The sequence below is a fragment of the Myotis daubentonii genome, chromosome 5 (genome assembly GCF_963259705.1).
Source record: "Myotis daubentonii chromosome 5, mMyoDau2.1, whole genome shotgun sequence".
In the NCBI taxonomy this organism is placed as follows: domain Eukaryota; kingdom Metazoa; phylum Chordata; class Mammalia; order Chiroptera; family Vespertilionidae; genus Myotis; species Myotis daubentonii.
In genome coordinates this window covers 76,815,702-76,837,454 of record NC_081844.1, presented here as the reverse complement: position 1 = coordinate 76,837,454, position 21,753 = coordinate 76,815,702, and the positions used below count along the sequence as shown (strand labels likewise).

The 21,753-nt window shown below is 53.4% G+C and overlaps 2 protein-coding genes across 4 annotated transcripts; one reads left to right on the top strand and one right to left on the bottom strand.

Moving 5' to 3' along the window:
* Nucleotides 1–313: 313 nt before the first annotated feature.
* SHROOM1 (shroom family member 1) lies at nt 314–13,452 on the top strand. 3 transcript variants are annotated; one of them, XM_059698368.1, is made up of 8 exons: nt 314–453; nt 3,849–4,848; nt 4,942–4,994; nt 5,232–5,441; nt 5,638–6,177; nt 6,278–6,404; nt 6,511–6,783; nt 6,868–7,507. In XM_059698368.1, the coding sequence occupies exons 2-8, from the start codon at nt 3,889–3,891 to the stop codon at nt 7,198–7,200; spliced, it is 2,496 nt and encodes an 831-aa protein (XP_059554351.1). In that variant the 5' UTR covers nt 314–453; nt 3,849–3,888; the 3' UTR covers nt 7,201–7,507. The 3 variants fall into 3 exon arrangements, with proteins under 3 accessions (XP_059554351.1, XP_059554352.1, XP_059554350.1); XM_059698369.1 differs by lacking the exons at nt 314–453; nt 6,868–7,507 and adding exons at nt 1,958–2,053; nt 13,283–13,452; XM_059698367.1 differs by lacking the exon at nt 314–453 and adding an exon at nt 1,958–2,053.
* Nucleotides 13,453–14,079: 627 nt separating this feature from the next.
* On the bottom strand, nt 14,080–17,665 carry SOWAHA (sosondowah ankyrin repeat domain family member A). The gene has a single exon (XM_059698370.1). It carries the CDS (start codon nt 17,241–17,243, stop codon nt 15,615–15,617), a length of 1,629 nt encoding a protein of 542 aa, XP_059554353.1. The 5' UTR covers nt 17,244–17,665; the 3' UTR covers nt 14,080–15,614.
* Nucleotides 17,666–21,753: the final 4,088 nt, after the last annotated feature.

The following is a 21,753-nucleotide window of genomic DNA, read 5'->3' as shown; positions in this document are numbered from 1 at the left end:
GCCGCGGAGCAGCCGGTGCGCCCTGGATAAGGAGGTGTGGGTCGCGCGAGTCCAGGGGGGCCCTGCGAGTCGTGGTGCTCTTCGCAGAAGGCTGGGGGGCGGGGGCGAGACCGGCCGATCGGAGCGGCGGGAGCAATCTGGTGGCCAAAGCCCCCAGAGCGTCTCACTCCACCACCCCCCGCTCCCGCCCCTCGGCCGCGGCGCCGCGGGAAAGTCTAGGTTTCTCCCGTCCATGATCGCGCTGCCCCCCAGCTTGCGCTCTGAGCCATCCCTCCCTGACGGCGAATTCAACAGGAAAGGCCGCGACATGAGCCGGCCCGCGGCCATCTGCCGCCCCAGCGTCCCGGGGACCCCGCTCTGCTGCCACGCCACGTGACTCTGCCGCCCCCTGCGGTCGCAGGCCCGTGCCTCTCCTCTCTCGCGTGTCTGGACTCTCAGAGCTTGAAGACTCAGGTATGTGATCCGACCACACCGCCGCCGCCTCCTCCAGGGGTCCGCAGCATCCCGCATTTCCTGCGCCGCGCCGGGCGAGTCTCGGGGAGAGTGGGGGAGGGGCGCTGGGGACTGGGAGAGCCCTAGGACTTCCCAGAATGACTGCCAGGCCAGACCTACTCTGGGGTGCTTGAATGCAAGACCATGCCTGGGACCCAGAAACTCAGCCTGGCAGGGAGACTGCCTTGCAGGAGTGTCCCCTCGGTGACACTCCGTGAGCCTAGTACTGGGGGAAGACCTCTCCAAGGTCCGAGGTGAGGTGGTCTTTGAGAGAGGTACCACTTAATCCTGACCAGTGTTGGTCATGTGAGCCTGTCCGCCTTTCTGGTCACCTGATCTGGATCTGCTCCCATTGGCTCGGTATGGTTTTACCCCCTGGAAGCTGTCTTCGTTTATTTCCCCAACAACCTCTAACCAAAAACCTGGGTCAGCCTGCTGGCCTGGCCCAACCTCTCCACTGAGGTCCTGACCCATACCCCAACTTCTCAACTGCCAGACTTGCCACAAACACTTCAAAGCCCACAGGCCGCAAACCGAATGAGCACTGGACCCCTTGGTCAAGCCCCATCTCAGCTTTCTCCTTTCTGAGCTTGGCACCTGCACCTCCAGGCCCCCAGCTCTGCATGCTGAAGTCGTCTTTCTCTCCTTCCTCTCTTGCTCATTTGTTTAGGGGATAAGTACATTGCAAATGCCTCCTCCACCCGCCACAGGACCCCAGTCTGGGGTTTCCTAGCGGGGAGTCCATGCGGCTCCCTGCTCTGGCGAGGCTTGGCGGAGGAGCTCTTTGAGCTACAGCTCCTGGACTTCGCTGCAGGCACTGGCTCTGCAGCCCAGCCCACAGCTCACACTAACACTGACGCTGGGGCTCCTGGGCTGGGCCACCTCCAGCCACAGGGACTGCAAGAGGCTCCCTGCAGCCAGACACGTGTGAGGAGTCCGTACTCTTTGTGCTGAGGCCCCCAAACACGCAAAAGGAGCTGCACCCTCCTGGCATAGCAGGTTCTGCAAAGGTGTGAGCGTCCTGCATGGGTATCAGCCTGTGGGGCCGCCACCGCAAAAGCATCCTTGAGACAAGTTAAGAGCATAAGAAAATAGATCTGTACCCACATTTCTATTATCCAGGCAAGCTGTTTTTATTTAGTGAACTCAGAGTTTGTCAACAAAGTGATTCGCAAATAAGAATTTTCAAGGCCTTTGTTGAGGAAACATCTTTGTATTTGAACAGTCACCATGCCTGTAGATTCAGCAAGCCAACATGGGCAGGCAGGGGTGGCATGAGCCAGGGTGCTCCCAAGCTGGGTCCAAAAGGGTAGGAAGAGAGAGGGCTAGTGTCTGGGCAGCGAGGATGGGTTTCCTAGAGGAGGCAACTGTCCTCCCAGGGCAGGGCTGCTGCTCAGAGTAGTGTCTTGTCTTCCTGAAGTCCAGAGAGTGGAAACCCTTTGCAGAAGAGGTCCCCACTCAGGGCTGGCCTGAGTGGGCAGCATGATGCCTACAGGGGGGTGACATCAAGATGGTCTGGTCCCAAGATGTCAGCTGAGAACCCTTCCTGGGATTATTGCAGGTATTGCCATTCCCTGGTAGGAAACAGCCTATCCTCCCACCACTAACCTCCCTCCCCACCCTGACCAGCATTCTGTAGCACCTGGGGTCTCAGGGAGGGGGGGTGGGAGAGTGAGCCTGAGCTCCAAATAGTGTCTAGGAGGCTCAGATGAGCTTGCCTTTCCAGTTCCTACACCAGATGGGGGCCACCCTCTTCTGCACTCCCCACCAAGCAGCTCAGGGAAGGCAAGCCCTCCCTCCAAGTCCATAGCCCATAAGGAGCCCCAGTTTCCCAAGACTCAAAGCTGCTTTTACCCCTGACCAAGGCATACCCACCCAACCCCCCACCCCCACCCTCTACGCCAGCACTGGGAGGTATAGATTTCTGGCCAGTTCTGCTCCAAGCTGTGCTTGCCTGCTTTTCGGGTTCCTCATAAAGCATGAGTAACCTGGTCAGTGTCCATGGTGGCAGCTGCCTCACCCAGTGTGCCCCAGAAAAGACTGCTAGGGAGGAAAGAAGAGGGAACAGAAGTGGAGGAGCCCTCTTCCTTCGCCTCCATCTACTCCTTACAAGTTGGCTCCTTACCTTGTAACATTCAACAAATGTTTCCTTAACATCGATTCCATGCTGGGTTTGGGGGTCCAGAGATGTGTACACACAGCGCCTGTCCTTAGGAAGCGCCGGGTGGGGATGGGAAGAAGGAAGCACAGGCAAGCCAACAGTTACAACACAGGGTGATGAGTGCTGCAGTGGGCGGAGGTCAGGACACTGAGATCCCAAAAGGCCGGGAGACCTCTAAGCTGAGCCCCCTTGGAGGTACAAGAATAGCAGGACAAGAGGGGGTGAGCCTGTCATTACTAGACACAAGGCAGTCTCCAGAAGCAGGGAATCTGCCAGTGGTTTGAGGGAAGGTGGAGTCTGAGCTGTGTTGGAGGCTTCCGGCAGCTGGGGGGTGGGGGGAACTGGCTTTCAGCAGGGTTTGCTTCTAGGAAATTGATCTGGCTGCAGTAAGCTTGGAGGCAGGCCCAGATTCCAGGCAGGGCTCGGCCTCTTACCAGCTGTGTGCCCCTGGGCAAATGATTTCCCCCTCAGAACCTCAGTGTCTTCATCTGTAAAATGCAGAGAGCAGTTGGGAAGAGCAAGATAAATATTTATATAAAGCACCTGGAACATAACTGGCAGGGGGGAGGGAGGACGGCTGTGAAGCTGCCCTGCCACCTGACCTGGGCCTTCCAGTCTCTTTCTTGTCCCCCAGAACATTCTTGACCATTGTTTATCAGGGAAAGAGCACGTGGAGAAGCTAACAAAGTGCCAGGAAGCAGGCGGGTGGGGTGGGGCAGGGCGGGGAGGGAAGGAGCATGGGTACATTCTCAGGGCTCCCGGAGGTACCCGCCAGGAGCGCCCCTGCAGGGAATGGGCCAGGGGCCAATTCCTTTCCCTGGGCTGAGACCCTCAACCTCCAGAGCTGCTTCCTAGCGCTGGGCCTACTGCCCACGCCATTCTTCTTTTTCTTTCTCCAGAGAGGAAGGGAGAGGGAGAGACAGAGACATCAATGATGAGAGAGAATCACTGCTCCGCTGCCTCCCCCAGTTCCCCACTGGGGATGGAGCCTGCAACCCCGGCCTGTGCCCTTGACCAGGATGGAACCCGGGACCCTTGAGTCCGCAGGCCAAGGCTTTACCCACTGAGCCAAACCAGCTAGGGCTGCCCATGCCATTCTTAACCTGGGGGTAATGCCAGCGCTTGAGACAGTGTGACTAGAGAGGGGACTGGTAAGCACCCGAAGCCCCATCACGCACCATCTATGTTCTTCCAGGCCCTACGGAGCTAGCTGGCCAGCGCTCATCCGCGCAGCCATGGAGGCCCTGGGTCCTGGGGGCGACCGCGTCTCCCCCGCCTCATCCACGCGCAGCCTGGACCTGCGGCGGCTGTCGGTGCGCGCCGACTCGGCCTACAGCTCCTTCTCCGCAGCCTCGGGCGGCGCCGAGCCGCGCACGCCGTCCCCGGAGCCCGACCTTCCCTACCTAGACTGGGACTACGTGCGCGTGGTGTGGGGCGGCCCGGCCCCCACCTCGGCCGCCGCCGCCCTGCGCGCCTCCCCGCAGCCCCGGCCCGCGGCCGCCGCGCGCAACGGGCCGCGCGCCCCGCAGGTCCAGGGGGCGCCGGGGCCGCTCAGCAGGCAGGCCACCCCGCTGCTGTACGCGCTGGCGGCCGAGGCGGAGGCCGCAGCGCGGGCCGCCGAACCGCCCAGCCCGCCGGCCTCGAGGGCCGCCTACCGACAGCGGCTGCAAGGCGCTCAGCGGCGAGTCCTCCGGGAGACGTCCTTCCAGCGCAAGGAGCTCCGCATGAGTCTGCCCGCCCGCCTGCGGCCCGCGACCCCCGGGCGGCCCCCGGCGGCGCACCCGCGCTCCGCCTCGCTCGGCCACCCGGGCGGGGAAGGGGAGCCGGCGCGCTCAGCGGCTCCCGCGCCTGGAACAGCCGGCCCGGGCCGCCTCGCCAACCAGCCGCAGCAGTGGTGCTTCTCGGAGCCAGGGAAGCTGGATGGCCTGGGTCGGGGCGTCGGGATGGCGGGGGAATGCTCGGCTGGGGCCTGCTCCGGCTTTGGCTTCGCCAGGCCCGAGACCCAGGAATTGCAGCATCAGGCGGTGGCGGCGTTGGAAGGTCACCAGATCAGATGGCTGAGAGGCACAGAGGACCGCGAACCCCCGTCCTTGAAGCTCCACGACGATGTCTACAGGCCTGCTCGGAGTCAGAGCGCGGCAGGGGAAGCTTTGGGTGCCTGGGGAGGCCCAGGAGGGGCCGTGCCCATCCTCCAGGTAGGGAAGAGAAGGGCTGCAGGCTCGGGGTGGGGCACAGCTGGGAGGCCGAAAACTTGAGCCACATGACATCTAACCTGTTTGCCTTTCCAGGCTGTTCCTCAAGGAGCAGAACCCAGACCCTTGTTTCAGACCACACATACCAGGTGAGAGACATGGGTCACTCTTGGGAGGAAGCAGCTCTCATAGCTCTTGCCCCAGAAAAGAGAAGGCCTCCCACCTACCCTCAGTCTGAGCCTGGGGGGCTCTTGTATTTAGCAAACCAAATCCCCAACTCCCTCCCCCCTCACCCCCTCAGCCAATCCCCATCCCCAACACTTTACTGTCTCCCTGGTGCAGACCCAGAGTTTCCTTCCTGGTCACTGTGGGGTCTCTGCCTCCAGGTTCCTGACTCAGAAGGAAGCTGCAGTGGTGTGTCCTGCAGAGGGTCCCCAGAGCAGGCCCATTGACTGTGAGCTCAGAGTCCCAGAGACCCACATTGTGTGTGCCCGGCTCCCTTCCCTTCCTGATGATGATGTCTTCCTGGAAGAAGTCCCGCTGGTCAGAATGAGAGCACCTCCAGACTCCCATGCCCCGCCGTGGCTCCCAGCCAGGTGAATTCTCTCTCGCTTCTAAGCAGAGTGAGACATCCCTTCACATACATAGCTACACAAGGCCTGAGGGGCCCGGAACCCGCCCCTAGCTGGAGCCTGGGAGTCTGGGTGATGGGGTGGTGGCAGGTGGCCCTTGGAGACCACCACTGGTCTTCAGCCATAACTTTTTCTGATTCAGTGTTTCTTCCATTTCCAGTGTCCATGCTTCTGACCCACAACATGGAGCTGGCTTGGGCCCAAGGCCTGGCAGGGCTACAGTGTCCCCAGAGCACCCCCTACTTGAGTGCCTAGAGACGGCAGGGACAGGTGACTGCTGGCCCACATGCTGTGGTTCCCCTGGGACTGCAAATGGTGAGGTCCCAACCCACAACTGCACTGGACTGCTGACGACAGACTTCCCTGCAGCTGTAGAGCGTGACTCCCTCAAACCTCTCCCAGTCGGTGCCCTGGGACCTCCAGGCAGTGACACCCAAGGGCCTCCCGATGACACTGCCTGGGCTTGGGGCCCTGTCCAGCCTGATTCTAAGCCGACATGGCCAAATCCACGCCTGGAGCAGCTGGTTCAGGAGCTTGCCAGACTGGATCCCTCTCTGAGTGACACTCTCACATCCCATCCCAGCCCAGAGCCACCTCTGGATCTGCTGGATGGGCTGATTCCTTTAGCTGAGGTCTGGGCTGCCATGAGACCAGCCGGTGGCAAGGCTGGAGAGGAGGCTGCTGGTATTTCTGAGCCAGGGTGAGTGAGGGGCACCAGGGACTCAGGGATTCTAAGCCCCTGCAGTCTGGGGCAGGGCAACCCAGGGAGCTCCCTTTATCCCCGTGTGCCATCTATCTAGTTCCACCCAGGTCCTGCCAACTTCTCCGGAGGAAGCAAGGCCTGAAAACCTTACCCCTCCCCCTGTGTCTGACCAGCCATGCGGCCAGGGTCTGCCTGAGCCAAACAGCAGCATCCAAGCTAAGAAAGTGAGTGTGGTGGGGTGGCTGGAAGCTGGATGGGACAAGAGACCTGAGTTTGGCCTGAGATGTCCCGGCCTGGCCGCAGCCTTCAGTAGCCACGCCTTCCCTGCAGGTGGAGCTCGCGGACCTCCTGCAAAAGATGCTGCGGAGCCTTCAAGCGGAGCAGGAGCAGCTGCAGGGGGCAGCCCGGACCTGGGCCAGGCGTGGGGCTGCGCTGGAGGCCGCGGTAGGCCAGGCCTGTGCACCCCGCGAGCTAGAGCGGTTCAGCCGGTTCATGGCCGACCTAGAGCGTGTGCTTGGCCTCCTGCTGCTACTGGGCAGTCGCCTGGCTCGCGTGCGCCGTGCCCTGGCTCGAACGGGAGCACACGGTGACCCCGAGGAGCAGGTAAAGGGGTTCAGGCTGCGGGAGAGCAGGGGGCGGGCGAAGCGCACTTGCCCCGCTCACCGTACCCTCTGTCTGCGGCCCCAGGCCTCTCTGCTGCAGCGACTCGGGCTCCTGCAGCGGCAGCAGGAGGACGCCAGGGAGCTGAAGGAGCACGTGGCGCGGCGCGAGCGGGCCCTCCGGGAAGTGTTGGTGCGGGCGCTGCCCGCCCGGGAGCTGCGCGCCTACTGCGCCCTCCTGGCCGGCAAGGCCGCCGTCTTGGCCCAGCAGCGCAGCTTGGACGAGCGGGTCCGGCTCCTTCAGGACCAACTGGAGGCCGTCAGGAGCGGCCTAGGGCACCAACCCCCATCTCCCAGGCTGGCCTCTTCCCCCGGGAACCGTCCTCCGGATAAGCCTCCCTTCTCCCCTCTGCTTATTTAGTTGTCAGCGGTGGCGGCGGGGAGCTTGGCCCCTGCCTTTCACTCCCGAGGCCGGGGGTGACGCTGGTTTATTCGGTGCTTTTCCCGTGGGGTGGGGGTGACCCAGCCAGGCCCTCCCAGGATACTTCAGAGTATTGTCATGTGGCCTCACCCAAGCCGTGTGATTATGTGGTAATTAACTTATGGATTTTACAAACTGCAGTATTCCCCCTTTCTGTGATGAGAGATGGGCTTGGTCAGGGTTGGGTGGAGGGCGAGGAGACAAGTCAGAGTCTCAACTTACGATGCAAAACAGCCCTTTTCTCCTCTCAATAAAAATGGATGTGAGAAGTGTGACGCCACCTGAGCATGGTTTGGGGGAAGGGTCTTATTTACTGATTACAGACAGCCCCTTACCTGACCAGAGCAGAAGAGGGAAATTGTTGGAGGATATCAGGGAGGTCTGAGAATCAGGAAGACGAGAACCAGGTTTGAAAACAGGAGGGACCAGTAAACCCTAACTGTTCTGGTAACGGTATCACTACCAAAGCTGAGGCCTGACTGCCTGAGTCAGGTCTCCTTTGCTGGTTTTACCCAAGTCCCCAACCTCAGTCGTGGAAGTGGGGTACTGCCTCCCTTCAAGACCCCATGGATATGGATAAAGTCCCCCATGTTTTCCAATGTTTTGCTGCCTAAGAACCCCGACAAATGCCCAATACACTTGGAAATTTGGGGACATTCATTCCAAGAGCTTTCTTCCTCTTCCAATGATGTTATCAACGTTGACTTTATCCCACTCTCCTACCGAGAATCCCCTGGGTCAGCCAGGCTTGAGGAGGCAGTTGGGGGTGGGAGCAGAAGGCGAGGCGTGGGGAGACCTGGAGACCTACCTGTGAGAGCTGAGGCCCCGGGGAGGCGGCTCATCTGTGTGCTAGAGACTCGGACTTGGGGGTGGGCTGGGGTTGGAGGGGCTGAAACAGGACAGGCACTCTCCTCCATGTGTGCACCGGCCCAGTGTACCCAGAATCGGTGTTAGGTTCTCAAATACACCTGTGAAAGTCTGCTTCAGCCTTTGTAGCTGCAAACACCAGGGAGATTCAGGGCATGGTTCATGCAAACTCTGTGTATTTTTGGAAGCTGGGCACATTAAAAAGCATGTGTATTTAAAGCCAAGGGCCCCAAAGTGAGAGATCGCTGCTGCTGGGCTTGTTTTCTGATGCCTATTGTCACAGAGTGCAACTGGGTGGGAATTTTAAATGGTGGCATTCATAGCAGAAGCGTTAGTGACAACAGTGGCGCTATTGAGCACAGAACAAAGCTCACATTGTGCCTTTTTATAAAAAACATATGGGGCTCCTGCAGAGGCAGTTGCGGGTTCTAACATTATGCTTTGAACACTGCGGAGCCCCGGCTCAGCCTAGCAGGGCAGCTGGCTTCTAGACGCGTTCTGGATGGGATCTGCTTATTTCTGTCTTTTGCCCTGTACAGGCCCCATTGCACTATCCCATTGTGACAGTCTTAGAAACACACTTAAAGGGTCCGTTAGACCAGTGAAAATAATTGAGTATTTCAGAGAAAGCACTCCCAGGCCGGAGTGACCGGAATGGGTGGAATGGGCCTGGGGAGCAGCGTCTGCCATTGTCCAGTTAAACTGCACTTTGGTTCTGTGTTGCGGTTCCCCATGGGGCAGTACAAGGCTTCTCTGTTTTTCCCCACAGATCAGGGGAGCCACCAAAGTAGGTGGACACCAACAGCGCCCGACTTTTCATGTTGGCCCCGTCTCCCTCCTGCCCCAGTTATTCTCCCGCCCACACCGTTATCCTTTCAGAGCAAGAATGAGCTCACCATGGGCGTGCGGTGTTGGTACCACAAACCCAGCCTTGAAGGGCCAGGAGCCGGGTGACTTTCACCTCCAGGACGCTGCCAGCAGAGGGCACTGTTCTCCTTGCGATGGAAGCTGCTACCCGCACTGGACCATCTGCAGCCTCCCAGCCACCAGGCCCTCTGGGCCAGCCGCGGGGGAGCAGCGTCCCTGCTGGGCCTGGAGGCTGGGGTTAGGCTATTTTGCTTCTGTCGGAAAGCAATTCTGGCCAGGCAGCCCTTGGGAAGGCTGTCTCGCTTTCCTTAGTTGTTGGTTAATGAGAAGCGAAGAGGAGGGAAGCCGGGGGTGTTGATCTCGAGTATCAGTATAAAAAAAGTCCCCCAGGGTGGAACAGGGTCTCTTAGGTCTGTGAGGGCTTCTGGTCCCATCCCTTGACGTTGCCCACTTCCCCCCCTCCCGCCTTCCCGCCCCCGCCTCCACCCCCGCTGCCCGCCGTGGTGCCTCCGGGCTCTGCCAGGGCGGCTGCAGCTGGGATTGTTGCTGAGCAACAGGCAGCCCAGCGATCGCCTCCCCGGCTCGCCTCCTCCCGCCCTCGCTGCTGCTCCTAATATGGGTGTTATTCGTGTACTTTTACCTTCAGACTGCAGATTGGAAACGGAATAGGGAAGCAGTGTCCGCGTGCCCCAAAGCGGCGCCAATCTGCCTGGCACAGCCGGCTCCGCACGCCACGTACCTCCGCGAGCGGCTGGCGAAAACCTCGGGAATCCTCGCTTGTAAATCAGAAGTTTAAAAGGGGATTTAGATCAATTGTGGTTGAGAACCGCAGAGAGGGGAGGTGAACGGGGAGTGTGGGGGTGGTGGGAGGCAATTGTTATAACGCAATCTTCTCTACGACCCTGCAGTGTCATTATCACAACAGGTGCTTACCCGATGTCTTTGAAATTTCAATCAGCATCAACTTCCTACTAGGAGGACTACCCCCCCCCCCCCCGCAGGAGAGGTCTGTCCTCTCTCTCTCTCTCTCTCTCTCTCTCTCTCTCTCTCTCTCTCTCTCTCTCTCTCTCTCCCCCCTCCCCCTCCTTTCCACGTCCCTGTAGCCACACCTGAGGCTACTTCTGCTTCAAGGTTCAAGTCCAGAGGTGTGGCACTTCTGGAATGGTGAGGCCAGGGCAGAGGTTGAAGGCAGAGAGAGCTACCTGGAGAGGAATAGAGTTTGTTTATTTATGCAAACATTTTAAAAGGTCAAATAATTTATTAAAGGAAAAGGCCCAAACGAGGGGAGAATGCATGTCCTGGTGTTACTGGAAAGGGGACCAGCAGTAGTGTGCTGGGGGGGAGGGGGTATTTCACAGCATGAGTCCAGGTGACTCTGAGGGGACATTTATTAAAGCTGGAGACAGAAAGACAAGGAAGGGCTTAACATAGAAGCACCAGGAGAGCCTAGGCCGGCTGCCTTAGCTCTCTGGGAAGTCAGAGAACAGGAGGCCTGGGGACAGGTTCAGGGAATAGCCTGGGAGGAGCTGCCACTGCCCATTGCTCCCTGGTCGCCAGCCTCATGGGGTTCTTTAGAATGTAGGAGATTAGAGTTTAGCATGCCTGTGGGGGGAGAAGGTGGGAAAGGGAATGGGGGGTGGGTGCTCCTCCGAGGAGAGCACAGGCTGGGTCCTTGGTGTTGAGGGTATTTATCTCACTCTGGCAGGTGGGAAGCTCAGGGGAGGCCTCAGGGGAGGGTCTCAATAGAATGTCCGTCAGCTTTTCCGGTGTGTTCTTTCAGGGTCACGGTCTCCACTGCTTGGTCTGGGCCCAGGGCAGGGGGTCATTAGTCAGTGCAGCTGGTCCTGAGGCAGCCATGGAGTCGCTTGTCTGGTTTTGCTGCTGTTTGGGGCCTGGAGCTGAAATACAGCTGATGCCTAGATGTTATCTTTAAGGAGGAGAAGGTCTGGGGGGTAGTCTCAACCACAGGACCAGCAGTACGCTAGCTAGTGTGGAAATGTTACCCTGCGGTGAGGTTCTCGTTTTCCCAGTTTTGCCCCTTGCGAGGCACCCAGGGCTTTCTGCCCTGGTGACCTGTACCTGGCCCATCGTCCTTGCTCTGCTCATGTCTAACTGCCTACAATGAAGCATGGGCCGTCTTGTTCCAGTAGCCTCTATGTTGTAAAAACTGCTGTTTAAAATTTTCCACAAAAAACAGATGGTCCCTTGTTCTGTTCATTAATTTTGCTATTTTGGCTTCTTTAAACATGCTTGCTTGAATCTCTGCTAACGTAAGGGTCTGGTTCCTCCCATGCCAGGTATCTTCTGGTTATATCTGAATTGTGCTGTGCCCAAGGCCATAAGCTCCCTGCAAGATAGTTACTAAGCCCACTGTCCTCCCATCCCAGCACACAGGGCTTCTTTTATTTTATTTTTTTAAAAACCTACGAAAGATCCGGAAGTCTCATTCCATATTTGGGATACAGAGACCTAGAAAATATAAAAAGGGAGAGCTTCCTCCATGTTTTTTGCTCAGACTCTGGAAACAATATTCCTCTGAGCCCAAAGGCATAATAAAGACTCCTAATTAATTTGGCTTCTTAAGGTGTCTTATGTTCAGCTCGCTGATTTACAATATAACAATAACACTAGTTGTGCCTAGCTTTATGACTGTGTGTTGAGGGCTGAATGACAATTGTCTAGTTCTGGAAGGTGGGGGTAGGGATTCTAGAGAAATATGAATTAAGAAAGACATTGTTATGCCTCTTAATTAAATCAATATTACATAGAGAGTATGGAATAAGTTCTCTTTTGTGGAATACATTTTTTCTAACAAAGTCCATTGGTATTTATTTATTTTTATTATTTCTAACCAGAGGATTTTTTCCTTTGATTTTTAGAGAGAGTGGAAGGGAGGGAAAGAGTAGGGGTGGGGGAGAGAGAGAGAGAGAGATAAGCATTGATGTGAGAAAAACATATCAATTGGTTGCCTCCCGCATATGCCCTGACCAGGATTGGGGACAAACCTGCAATCCAGGTATGTGCCCTTGACCGGGAATCGAACCCCAAGACCCTCTAGTTTTCGGGCTGACACTCTAACCCAGGGGTCCTCAAACTACGGCCCGCGGGCCACATGCAAATACAAATATTGTATTTGTTCCCGTTTTGTTTTTTAACTTCAAAATAAGATACGTGCAGTGTGCATAGAAATTTGTTCATAGTTTTGTTTTGTTTTAAACTATAGTCCGGCCTTCCAACGGTCTGAGGGACAGTGAACTGGCCCCCTATTTAAAAAGTTTGAGGACCCCCTTCTCTAACCACTAAGCAAGCTGGCCGGGGCTTGATTGTTATTTATGTGTACAATCACTAACAGGGTAAACAATGGTGATCATGTGAAGCACAGCCACCAATCAGAGCTATTTGGGAGTGCAGTTAGATACCCCTGTGGGACCAGGTTGGTTTGTAGTTCCAAAGGACTCTACCCTCTCATTTCCTATGCTCTTCCCACTATAGCTGGTAGGGTAGATACTGCCAGTCTTATGTCCCACAGAAAAGGGACATGGAGCTTGGAAAATTGGGTGACTTTCCTAAAGTCACTAAATGGGTAAAGAGCTGAGATTGAGGCCACCTTGCTTTTCTGCAACAGGATATTGTAATGGGAAAAGCACAGCTGCCAGCCCACTGATACTTACCTGGCTGTGGGGCCTGAACAAGCCACTTGCAACTTCTCTAGGTCCTCACTTTAAAAACGCATACTAATAGCTCACACCTTTAAGGTTGTAGTTAGTGTCTGCAAAGTGTTTAGCGATGTCCCTGGAACGTAATAAACACAGGCCTTATGTGTATTGCCCTCACCCTGGTCTCCATTGGTTGAGTGAGGCATGCTCAAAGACAACCTCCAACCTTCTATAAAAGAAATAAAAACTTTATTAAAAAGCTTGCTCTGGATGTGACTCACATGCATCTACATCAACAATTCTCCCTTTTAAAAGGAGTGATTCTCTTCCCTCTGGTAATTCTAACCAGCTACATTGCCTTAACTTATACATAATTATTTTTTTGTGTGTCCGCTGGAAATACCCTTCCGCCAGTGTACCTCCTTGCTAGGCAATATATGGTTCTTGAAAACGTTCCATAGGCACGTCAAACCATAATTTCCTAATGATTATCATTTCAGAAAGTGTTGGCCTGCAAGGAAAAGGAGTGGTGTCTAACACCGGAGTTTTAGGCTTAGTGATCTTAAACTCTTGTCAAATGTTTTACCTCATTTATTTTTATTTATTTTTAAATATATTTTTATTGATTTCAGAGAGGAAGGGAGAAGGAGAGAAAAATAGAGACATCAATAATGAGAATCATTGATTGGCTACCTGCTGCATGCTCCCTACTGGATATCAAGTCCGCAACCTGGGCATGTGCCCTTGACCAGAATTGAACCTGGGATCCTTCCGTCTGTCCGTCCGTCCGCAGGCCAGAGCTCTATTCACTGAGCCAAACTGGCTAGGGCTGTTTTACCTCATTTAGAGAGATTGCAGCACACTCTTTTGAAACATGAAGATTCTCCTGGCAGTTTGAGTAACCCTCCTCTAATGTGAGTGTGCAATAAACATTAGTTATTATTATTACTACCCTGCTGGTTTAGATTTTTATCTTTCTCAAGGTGGGTCATAGTTGTGTTTGTGACCTTTGTTACCCTATTTTAGTCCACTCAAGCCTCTCTTTGACCATGGAAAATCTCTAATATTTTATTGCTTTCTAGACCTTCAGCCACTCAGATTGCTATAATTATCGCCTCCCACAATTTTCCTGCAGAGGTAGAAGATTTCATCTGCATTTAAAAATAATTTATGCAGCTTAGCTAGAGTTCTTGCAAGGAAGGTAGGAAGGGCAGATCAGAGCTTACATTTATCTACAGTTTTGGCTACCATAACCATGTGGGGTTGACTCCTTTTATTTTGCAGAGCAATTCAAACTCTTTCAATGATAAAGTGGCAGAAGAAGGATGAGGAGAAAAGGGAGAGATTAAGTAGATAAAAGGAGAAGGAAAGAAAACTACGGTGGGAAGAGCTGTAAAAGGTTTAAGGGAAGTACATCATCACACAAGCAGAAACAAAATAGGAGACTGTTTATTTCATTGCTTAAATCAAAACATTCCACGAAGGACTGCCTTAAATAATTTCAGAAGCCTCACTGAAATATGTCTGTGTGGGAGAGGAGCCCCACCTTGTGCCACAAAAGCTATTTGATACAACGAATGACATGCAAACACAATTTGCAAAAGCAGAGTATTACCACCATATGATATAAAAAAGGTTGAGCAAATAGATTCCACATCTTTAAGACAAACCCAAAAAGCCATTATAATGACACTGTCTTGAACCTGGGAGATCTTGGCTATACCTACAAACCTCAGTTATAGAAAGGAGCAAAGGTCCAGAGACATCAAGTCACCCCCCTGAGGTTACTGAGCAGACTTCACATTTGTTATTTTGGATTAAGTTGTTTGCTTCCTCAGGTGCTTTCAGAAATGGATGTCACATACTTTCTATTTGTACAGCACTTTCATGTAAAATAGTTGGTCCTTAATTGTATTCATTACTATTTAACCAGTTATTTTTCTGGTGTATATATACATATGTATATGTTTTGAATGGCAGCCCAACTTTGAATAGTCACCTACTGCACTGAAAGTCTCAGCCAGATTTTAAAAACCACAGAATGAGAAATATGGTACAACAGGGCAATTCACATAAATCACATTTAATTAAATATTCATGCCAAATCAAAATAGCCACCCACCAGTGCCAAAGACATGTGTTTATTTCACCATAAAGATAACCACAAATTAAAAGTATTTGTCCAAAAGTCTCTTTTCTTATTAGTAAATCACCTTTACTCCCAAGACACACTTGCTTCCTAATATTTAGCATTCACAGTACAAGTGAAATTAATTACATTTGCAATGGTCATATTCTGTGTTCAAGACTCTCTGAACTCTTGATTGCCTAAAACGAGGTAGATAAACGTTTAAGATTTTTGTTGGTTGGGACTAATTTCCTTTAGATCTCGGTAATTACGTTTTTAAATAGAATTCCAAAATCTTTACCAAAGATCAACAATGTTTAAGCATTTTGCCTAAAAATGGAAAAATACAATTTCAAAAGGTTATTATGAAAATTGTTTCACCTCATTTCAATTTAAAAAAACGGGCTAAAAGCATCAAATTACAAAACCACCAGTATCTGACAGCTGACAAACCACCCCACCTCGCACAACACTTAGAGACCCTTGCAACGTGTTCTGGCTTGGGAGTGTATAGATGCAGAGGCACTGGGTTAACTCATGAAGGGGCCAGACCAGCTGCTGCCCCTTAACCTTTGATCCTAAATTTCAAGTCTCCTCCAAAGTTTAAGCCTGACTTCTGGCATTTTTCATAGGAAGCTCTCACTGAGACCTGGAATCCCATCTCTGAAGGCAGGTCAAGCTACGGACAGAAGCTGGAGGCATAAGCCCACCGGGGTAAAACACTGTGGTGGACAAAGTTGGAAACCGGATGGAGCCGAAGGTGTTGGGCCGCGGTCATGCGCAGGCTTAGTTGGAGGGGCAGGCCGGATTGGATCAGCGCAGTAGCCTCAGGACTGTCAGGTTGTGGGGGGCAGGCTGGGCATGAGACCAGCGAAAGGCCCTGGAATGGATCCCCGAGAGATTTCTGAAAAGGCCGGCAGGCCACTGCGGGTCTTTGTCTTTTTACGAGGAGCGATGGGCGAGGCACCCAAGAACTTGCTGAAGGAGCCCGACTTCTTCAAGCCTCGAGCCAGGTCCTGGAGCATCAGGTCGTCGGCCAGGACGCCCAGAAACGCGCTGGTGGTGGAACTGAGGATGGTGGCGGCCATCTGCACCGGGCGCCGGACCACAAGGCTGCCATTCACACCACCGGTCCCATCGGGTTCCGAAGAGCCTTGCAGGCCAGGGTCGCCAAGTAGCCGGCGCAGCGCATAGGAGGCGCCCGGCCGCAGGTACTGGTGGGCCCGCCGCCCGCTGTGGTCGCGCACGTGCACCTGCGCGCCCAGGCCCACCAGCAGCACCGCCACATTCTCGCGGCCGTGCAGAGCCGCCAGGTGCAGGGCCGTGTAGCCGCCGTGCGAGCGCGCGTTCACGTCGACCGGCGCGCCCCCGAGCCGCGCCACCTCCACCAGCTGCAGCACCATCTCGCGGTCGCCGCTCTTGGCGGCCCAATGCAGGGCCGTGAACCCAGACATGAAGTCGCGCTTGGCGGCCAGGCCGCGGTCGCGCAGCAGGAGGCCGTGCAGCTGGTGGTTCCAGCGGCCACCGGCCGCCCGCACCAGCCACTCGTGCTCGGCCGGCTCCAGGGGCACGGCCGACGGCGGCGGCGCGAAGGGCACCTCCTCCGTGTCGGGGCTCAGCAGGCGCGGGCCGGCGCGGGACAGGCGCCGCAGGTGCGGGGAGCGGCCGGGGCCCAGGCCAGACTCCTCCACCGACAGCCGCCGCCGCAGCAGCGGGGAGCTCCGCGGGCTCGGCTCCTCCGACAGCTGCCGGCGCAGGCCCTGCTCTTCGGCTCGGATCCGGAACGCGGTGGGGCCCGGGACACAGCGCACCGGCAACATGCAGGGCTTCTGGGGAGGCGCGCGCCGAGGCGGTGGCGGCGGCCCTAGCGTCGCCCCGGGCCCGGGTGCCAGGTCTGGGGGCTCTGAGTGGGGCGAGGCCGCCTCGGACGGTGCCCTAGCCGGTGGGGCCACGTCTGCAGAGAGGCCCTCGGAGGGCTGGGCCGGCTCCAAGGGCCCCCCGGACTGCGGGGTCGCGGGGCTTAGCCACAGCTCCCCAGTCGGCGTGTTCGGGGGCGCTGACGGCGGGTCCGGGTCCTCGGGGGCTCCATCCTGGGCCTCCGCGCAGCCGGCGGTGGAAGCCCCCGAGGCAGCGGTGTCCACCGGTGGGATGGACGTGCTCTCGGGCTCGGGGGCGCTGGAGGGCGGGGGCTCCGGCGCCTCCCGGGGCCGCAGCTTCTTCCTCAGCACCACGAACTTGACGCCGTCGAGCTCCTTCACCACCGCCACGTCGTTGACGAGCTGCTTGAAGCGGTCCCTGCGGGCGGCGCGGCCGCGCGGGTCGCCCGCGTCCAGCAGCGGCTTGAAGCGGCTCAGCAGCTCGGAGTTGCGCACCTTCCCGCCGTGCTCGTGCAGGAAGCCCAGCACCGCCGCCGGGCTCACCCCGGCGGCCGCAGCGGCAGCGGCCGCGGCCGCAGCGAGCGCCATGGCCGGTCCCCGCCCGGCCGGGAAGCCTGGCTGCCCTCGTCCGGCGGCCGCGGTTCCCGGTGGCTGCGGCAGGTGGGCGTCGCGGCGCCTGCTGGGACGCGCCGGAGCCGGGGTTCCGGGAGTCAGGTCCGCCTCGCCGGGCTCACCGGCTCGTGTCCACCGAGGCCGAACGGGCGCGCCCCGAAGCTGGATCGCGGTCACGCCCACGCCCACGCCCACGCCCGCGCCGCAGAGCCCGGGTGTCTCCGGGAGACAGGCGCTGGGGGCCCCCGCGCGCGCCCGCCACCGCCGCCCCGCCGCGCCCCGCGTCTTCGGGTAGGTTTCTGCCTTTATATTCTGTCCAATGGGCGCCGGGCTCCATCCCCCGCGTTTGGTGCTCGCTTTACAGGTGACAGCTGCCACCAGGGAGCGGAAATTCTCCACCCCCCGCCCCCCAATTCCATACACACACCCCAGAAATTAAAGGCGCAGGGCCCTGCGGCCGCTCGGCTCCGGTTGCTAGGTGGTGTGTTTCCCAGGAATGCCGCAGTCGACTCACAAGGAGCTTAGGATGTTATTCCTTTAAGGAATATTTACCACAAAATGCCGGGCGATGATTCAAAAGCAGCCCTTTCTTCAAAGACCATCAGTGCCTCTCCAGTAGTCGAATGGCATTCATACTGGCTTCATGCACTTTGCAGCAAAGACAATTCGCTGTGCGTGGCAATGTATGTTACACGAGGTTTAGAGGAGATGTTTCAAAAAAAGCAATTTTCTGATGAAGAAATAATACATTTTCACATCAGATTTTGGGGAATGAAACCACAGGAAAACATAACGAGTAAAAAATATCCCTCGAAATCACCATTAACATTTTGAAATATTTTTATTCTCCCCCATATACGTATATACATGTTTATGCTTTAAAGTAAGAATGTGAAATTGAAAATATGCTGTGTTTTAAAAACTTCATTTAATCCACAAATCTTTGTTGAGCACCTTGTATGTGCCAGCACCTTTTCGGGTTGTGATACCTCAGTTATCAAGACAGATAAAAACCCCTGATCTAGTGGAGCTCAGGTGGTGGTGGGGCTGGGGAACAGAAGTCATATGATGAATCTGGAAATTGTATAACATGCGAGACAAATACTATGGAAACAACGGAGTAAAACAGAGGAGGGGCAGGTTGCAATTAAGCAAGGACTTGAAGTGATGGGGAAGTTCACTAGCTAGGTGGCAGAAGAAGGAACCACCAGGGCAAAGGTGGGGTCAATTTCTTAATTTACAAATAGAATACAAAGAGCCAGCACCGGTTTGGCTCAGTGGATAGAGCGTCAGCCTGTGGACTGAAGGGTCCCAGGTTCGATTCCGGTCAAGGGCATGTACCTTAGTTGCGGGCACATCCCCAGTGGGACATGTGCAGGAGGCAGCTGATCGATGTTTCTCTCTCATTGATGTTTCTCATTCTCTCTCCCTTCCTCTCTGTAAAAAAATCAAACTATATTTAAAAAAAAAAGAATACTACAAATAAAACCAGAGGCACCATGCCTTAGTACTATAATTAGAGAGAGCAAGACTCTGGAGTCAAAATTCCACACTTGAATCCTAGCTCTACCTTAAGCTACTTGCTTGACCTCAGTTTTCTTATCTGTAAAGGGGGGTGACAGTAATAGTATAGTGCTTACCTCATTAGGCTGTTGTGAAGAGTAAGTGAGAAAATAAACATAAAACAATGCTTGGCCCCCAGTAGACATTCCGATTATTGTCAGTAGTGTAGCCACTATTATTACTACTTGTTGAAAAGAAAAAGAGAACAGTAACATGAGAAAGATCCCCCTTTCTCTAATCCCCAAAGCCTATTTCAGTCTTTAGAATGCATATGATTTCCAGAATGCATGATTAATTGTTTTCCCCTCACTTTATATTTTATTGCAAGTATTTTCCCCAATGACAATATTCTTTACAAATGATTTTTTAAAAAATATATTTTTATTGATTTCAGAGAGGAAGGGAGAAGGAGAGAGAGAGATAGAAACATCAATGATGAGAGAGAATCATTGATCAGCTGCCTCCTGCACACCCCACACTGGGGATAAAGCCCGCAACCCAGGCATATGCCCCAAACTGGGAATCGAACCGTGACCTCCTGGTTCACAAGTCGACCACTGAGCCAGGCAGACTGGGCCACTGTTAGTCTTAAAAAATTTTAGTGAATAGGCCAAAGGTTGGAAAAAACACTGTAGCAATTTTACCAACATTAATAAATATTACATGTCTACAACTATAGTCTTCATATTTAAATCCAAAAGTCACTGCTGGTCAACAGTGTTCAGAGAATGATTAGCATGTGATCACACTGCATCACGGGAGGTAATTGGGCTATTGTCCCCTGGACTGACTTTCTGCAGCCGTTTTAACGCCTACAGGCCAATGCTCAAGGTGACATTCATTTACTAGATCTATTCAGCATATATTTCTAACTGCTGTAATACATAGTGAGGTTTTCTGTGAAATGAAACGTTTATGTATACTTAATTTTAATTACACAAATAGGTCTACAGAGGTAAAAATAGGTGGGGTAATTTGTCAAATGTTTCTTTTTTTAAAAAAATACATATTTTATTGATTTCAGAGAGGAAGGCAGAATGAGAGATAGAAACATCAATTATGAAAGCGAATCATTGATTGGCTGCCTTCTGCTAGCCCTACTGGGGGTCGAGCCCGCAATCCGGGCATGTGCCCTTGACTGGAATGGAACCTGGGCCAACACTCTCCCTCTCCCTTCCTCTCTGAAATCAATACAAATATATATATATTTAAAATAATAACAACAAAAAATGCAAAGCAAAACCACCCTGGCTGATGTGGTCCGGTTGGTGGAGCATGGTCCTATACACCAAAGTTTGTGGGTTCCATTCCCGGTCAGGACACATATCTCGGTTGTGGATTCAATCCCTGCAATGGGAGGCAACCAAATGATCTCACTCTCCTCTCTTTCAAAAAAAAAAAAAAAAAAAAAATCAACCAATAAAACACAAAGCCAGGACAAAACAAACAAATACATCAGGCCTATTAACCCAAGGAAGTTTTATGTACAAAAAAGTACAAGACTTTGAACATTACTTAAACGTTATCACCTAAGAAATGGCGTTAAGACACTTTCTTTTTTTTTTTTTTTTTTTAAATATATTTTATTGATTTTTTACAGAGAGGAAGGGAGAGAGATAGAGAGTTAGAAACATCGATGAGAGAGAAACATCGATCAGCCGCCTCCTGCACATCTCCTACTGGGGATGTGCCCGCAACCCAGGTACATGCCCTTGACCGGAATCGAACCTGGGACCTTTCAGTCCGCAGGCCGACGCTCTAGCCACTGAGCCAAACCGGTTTCGGCAAGACACTTTCTTGATTTAACAGCAACAGTCTACTAATTTCCCGAGGTTTCACAAAAGGAAAAATATACAATGGACAGTCTGGCTGCTGATAGGAAATCTGTACTCACCAGAGAAGGCTGGTTTGTCCTCATGATGGATCCAGGCTCTCCCATGGCTGCTGAGCTGTCTTGCTGCCCGCTCCTGACATGCACACAGCCTGTGGCTTGCTCAAAACCGCAGTGGCTTTCGCCTCTGATTCCCCTTCTATGGAGGAAGGGAGTGGATAGCCCATCAGTAGAGAATCCTCTCTCATATCCATCCTGTTCCTAAATCTTTATACAGAAACACAAGAAGATGGAATTATTGATATTGTTGAACTCTGTTATTGTTTTCAAAAAGTAGTGCACTTGTGGATGGGGTGGTGTTTGTAGTTTCTACCAGCATTTGAATAATTTTATCATCCACTATGGCTACCTTCCATAAGAACAGCGGTGTCGCTCAGTGGCTGAGGGTCGACCTATGATCCAGGAGGTTACAGTTCAATTTCCAGTCAGGGCACATGCCCCGTGGGGGACATGTGGGGACTGAGCAGAAGGCAGCGGCCAATCAATGATTCTCTCTCATTACTGATGTTTCTATTTCTCCCTCTCCTTTCTTCTCTGAAATCAATAAAAATATATTTTAAAAAAACCGAATCAAATAATTCTTATGTGTTTTTTTAAAAAAAGAAGAGGAATGGAAGTTTCTATGCATAAAAATTTCCATGCAATTTATGTCTTTTTAAATATGTATATATATTTTTATTGATTTCAGAGAGGAAGGGAGAGGGAGAGATAGACACATCAATGATGAGAATCATTGATCAGCTGCCTCCTGCACGCCTCCTATTGGGGATTGAGCCCCCAACCAGAGCATGTGCCCTTAACCAGAATTGAACCTGGGACCCCTTCAGTCCACAGGCCGCTGCTCTAGCCACTTAATCAAGCCAGCTAGGCTTGACAAATGATTTTTAATGATCGCATCACGTAAACATAGTATCACACTTTGTTTTTTTGTAGTTGATAATCTATAGTGTTTCTGGTTTTTAATTCTTATGAATAGTGCTGCTTATATATAAAACTTTGTTTTCATTTTTTATTAATTCTTGAGGATAAAAT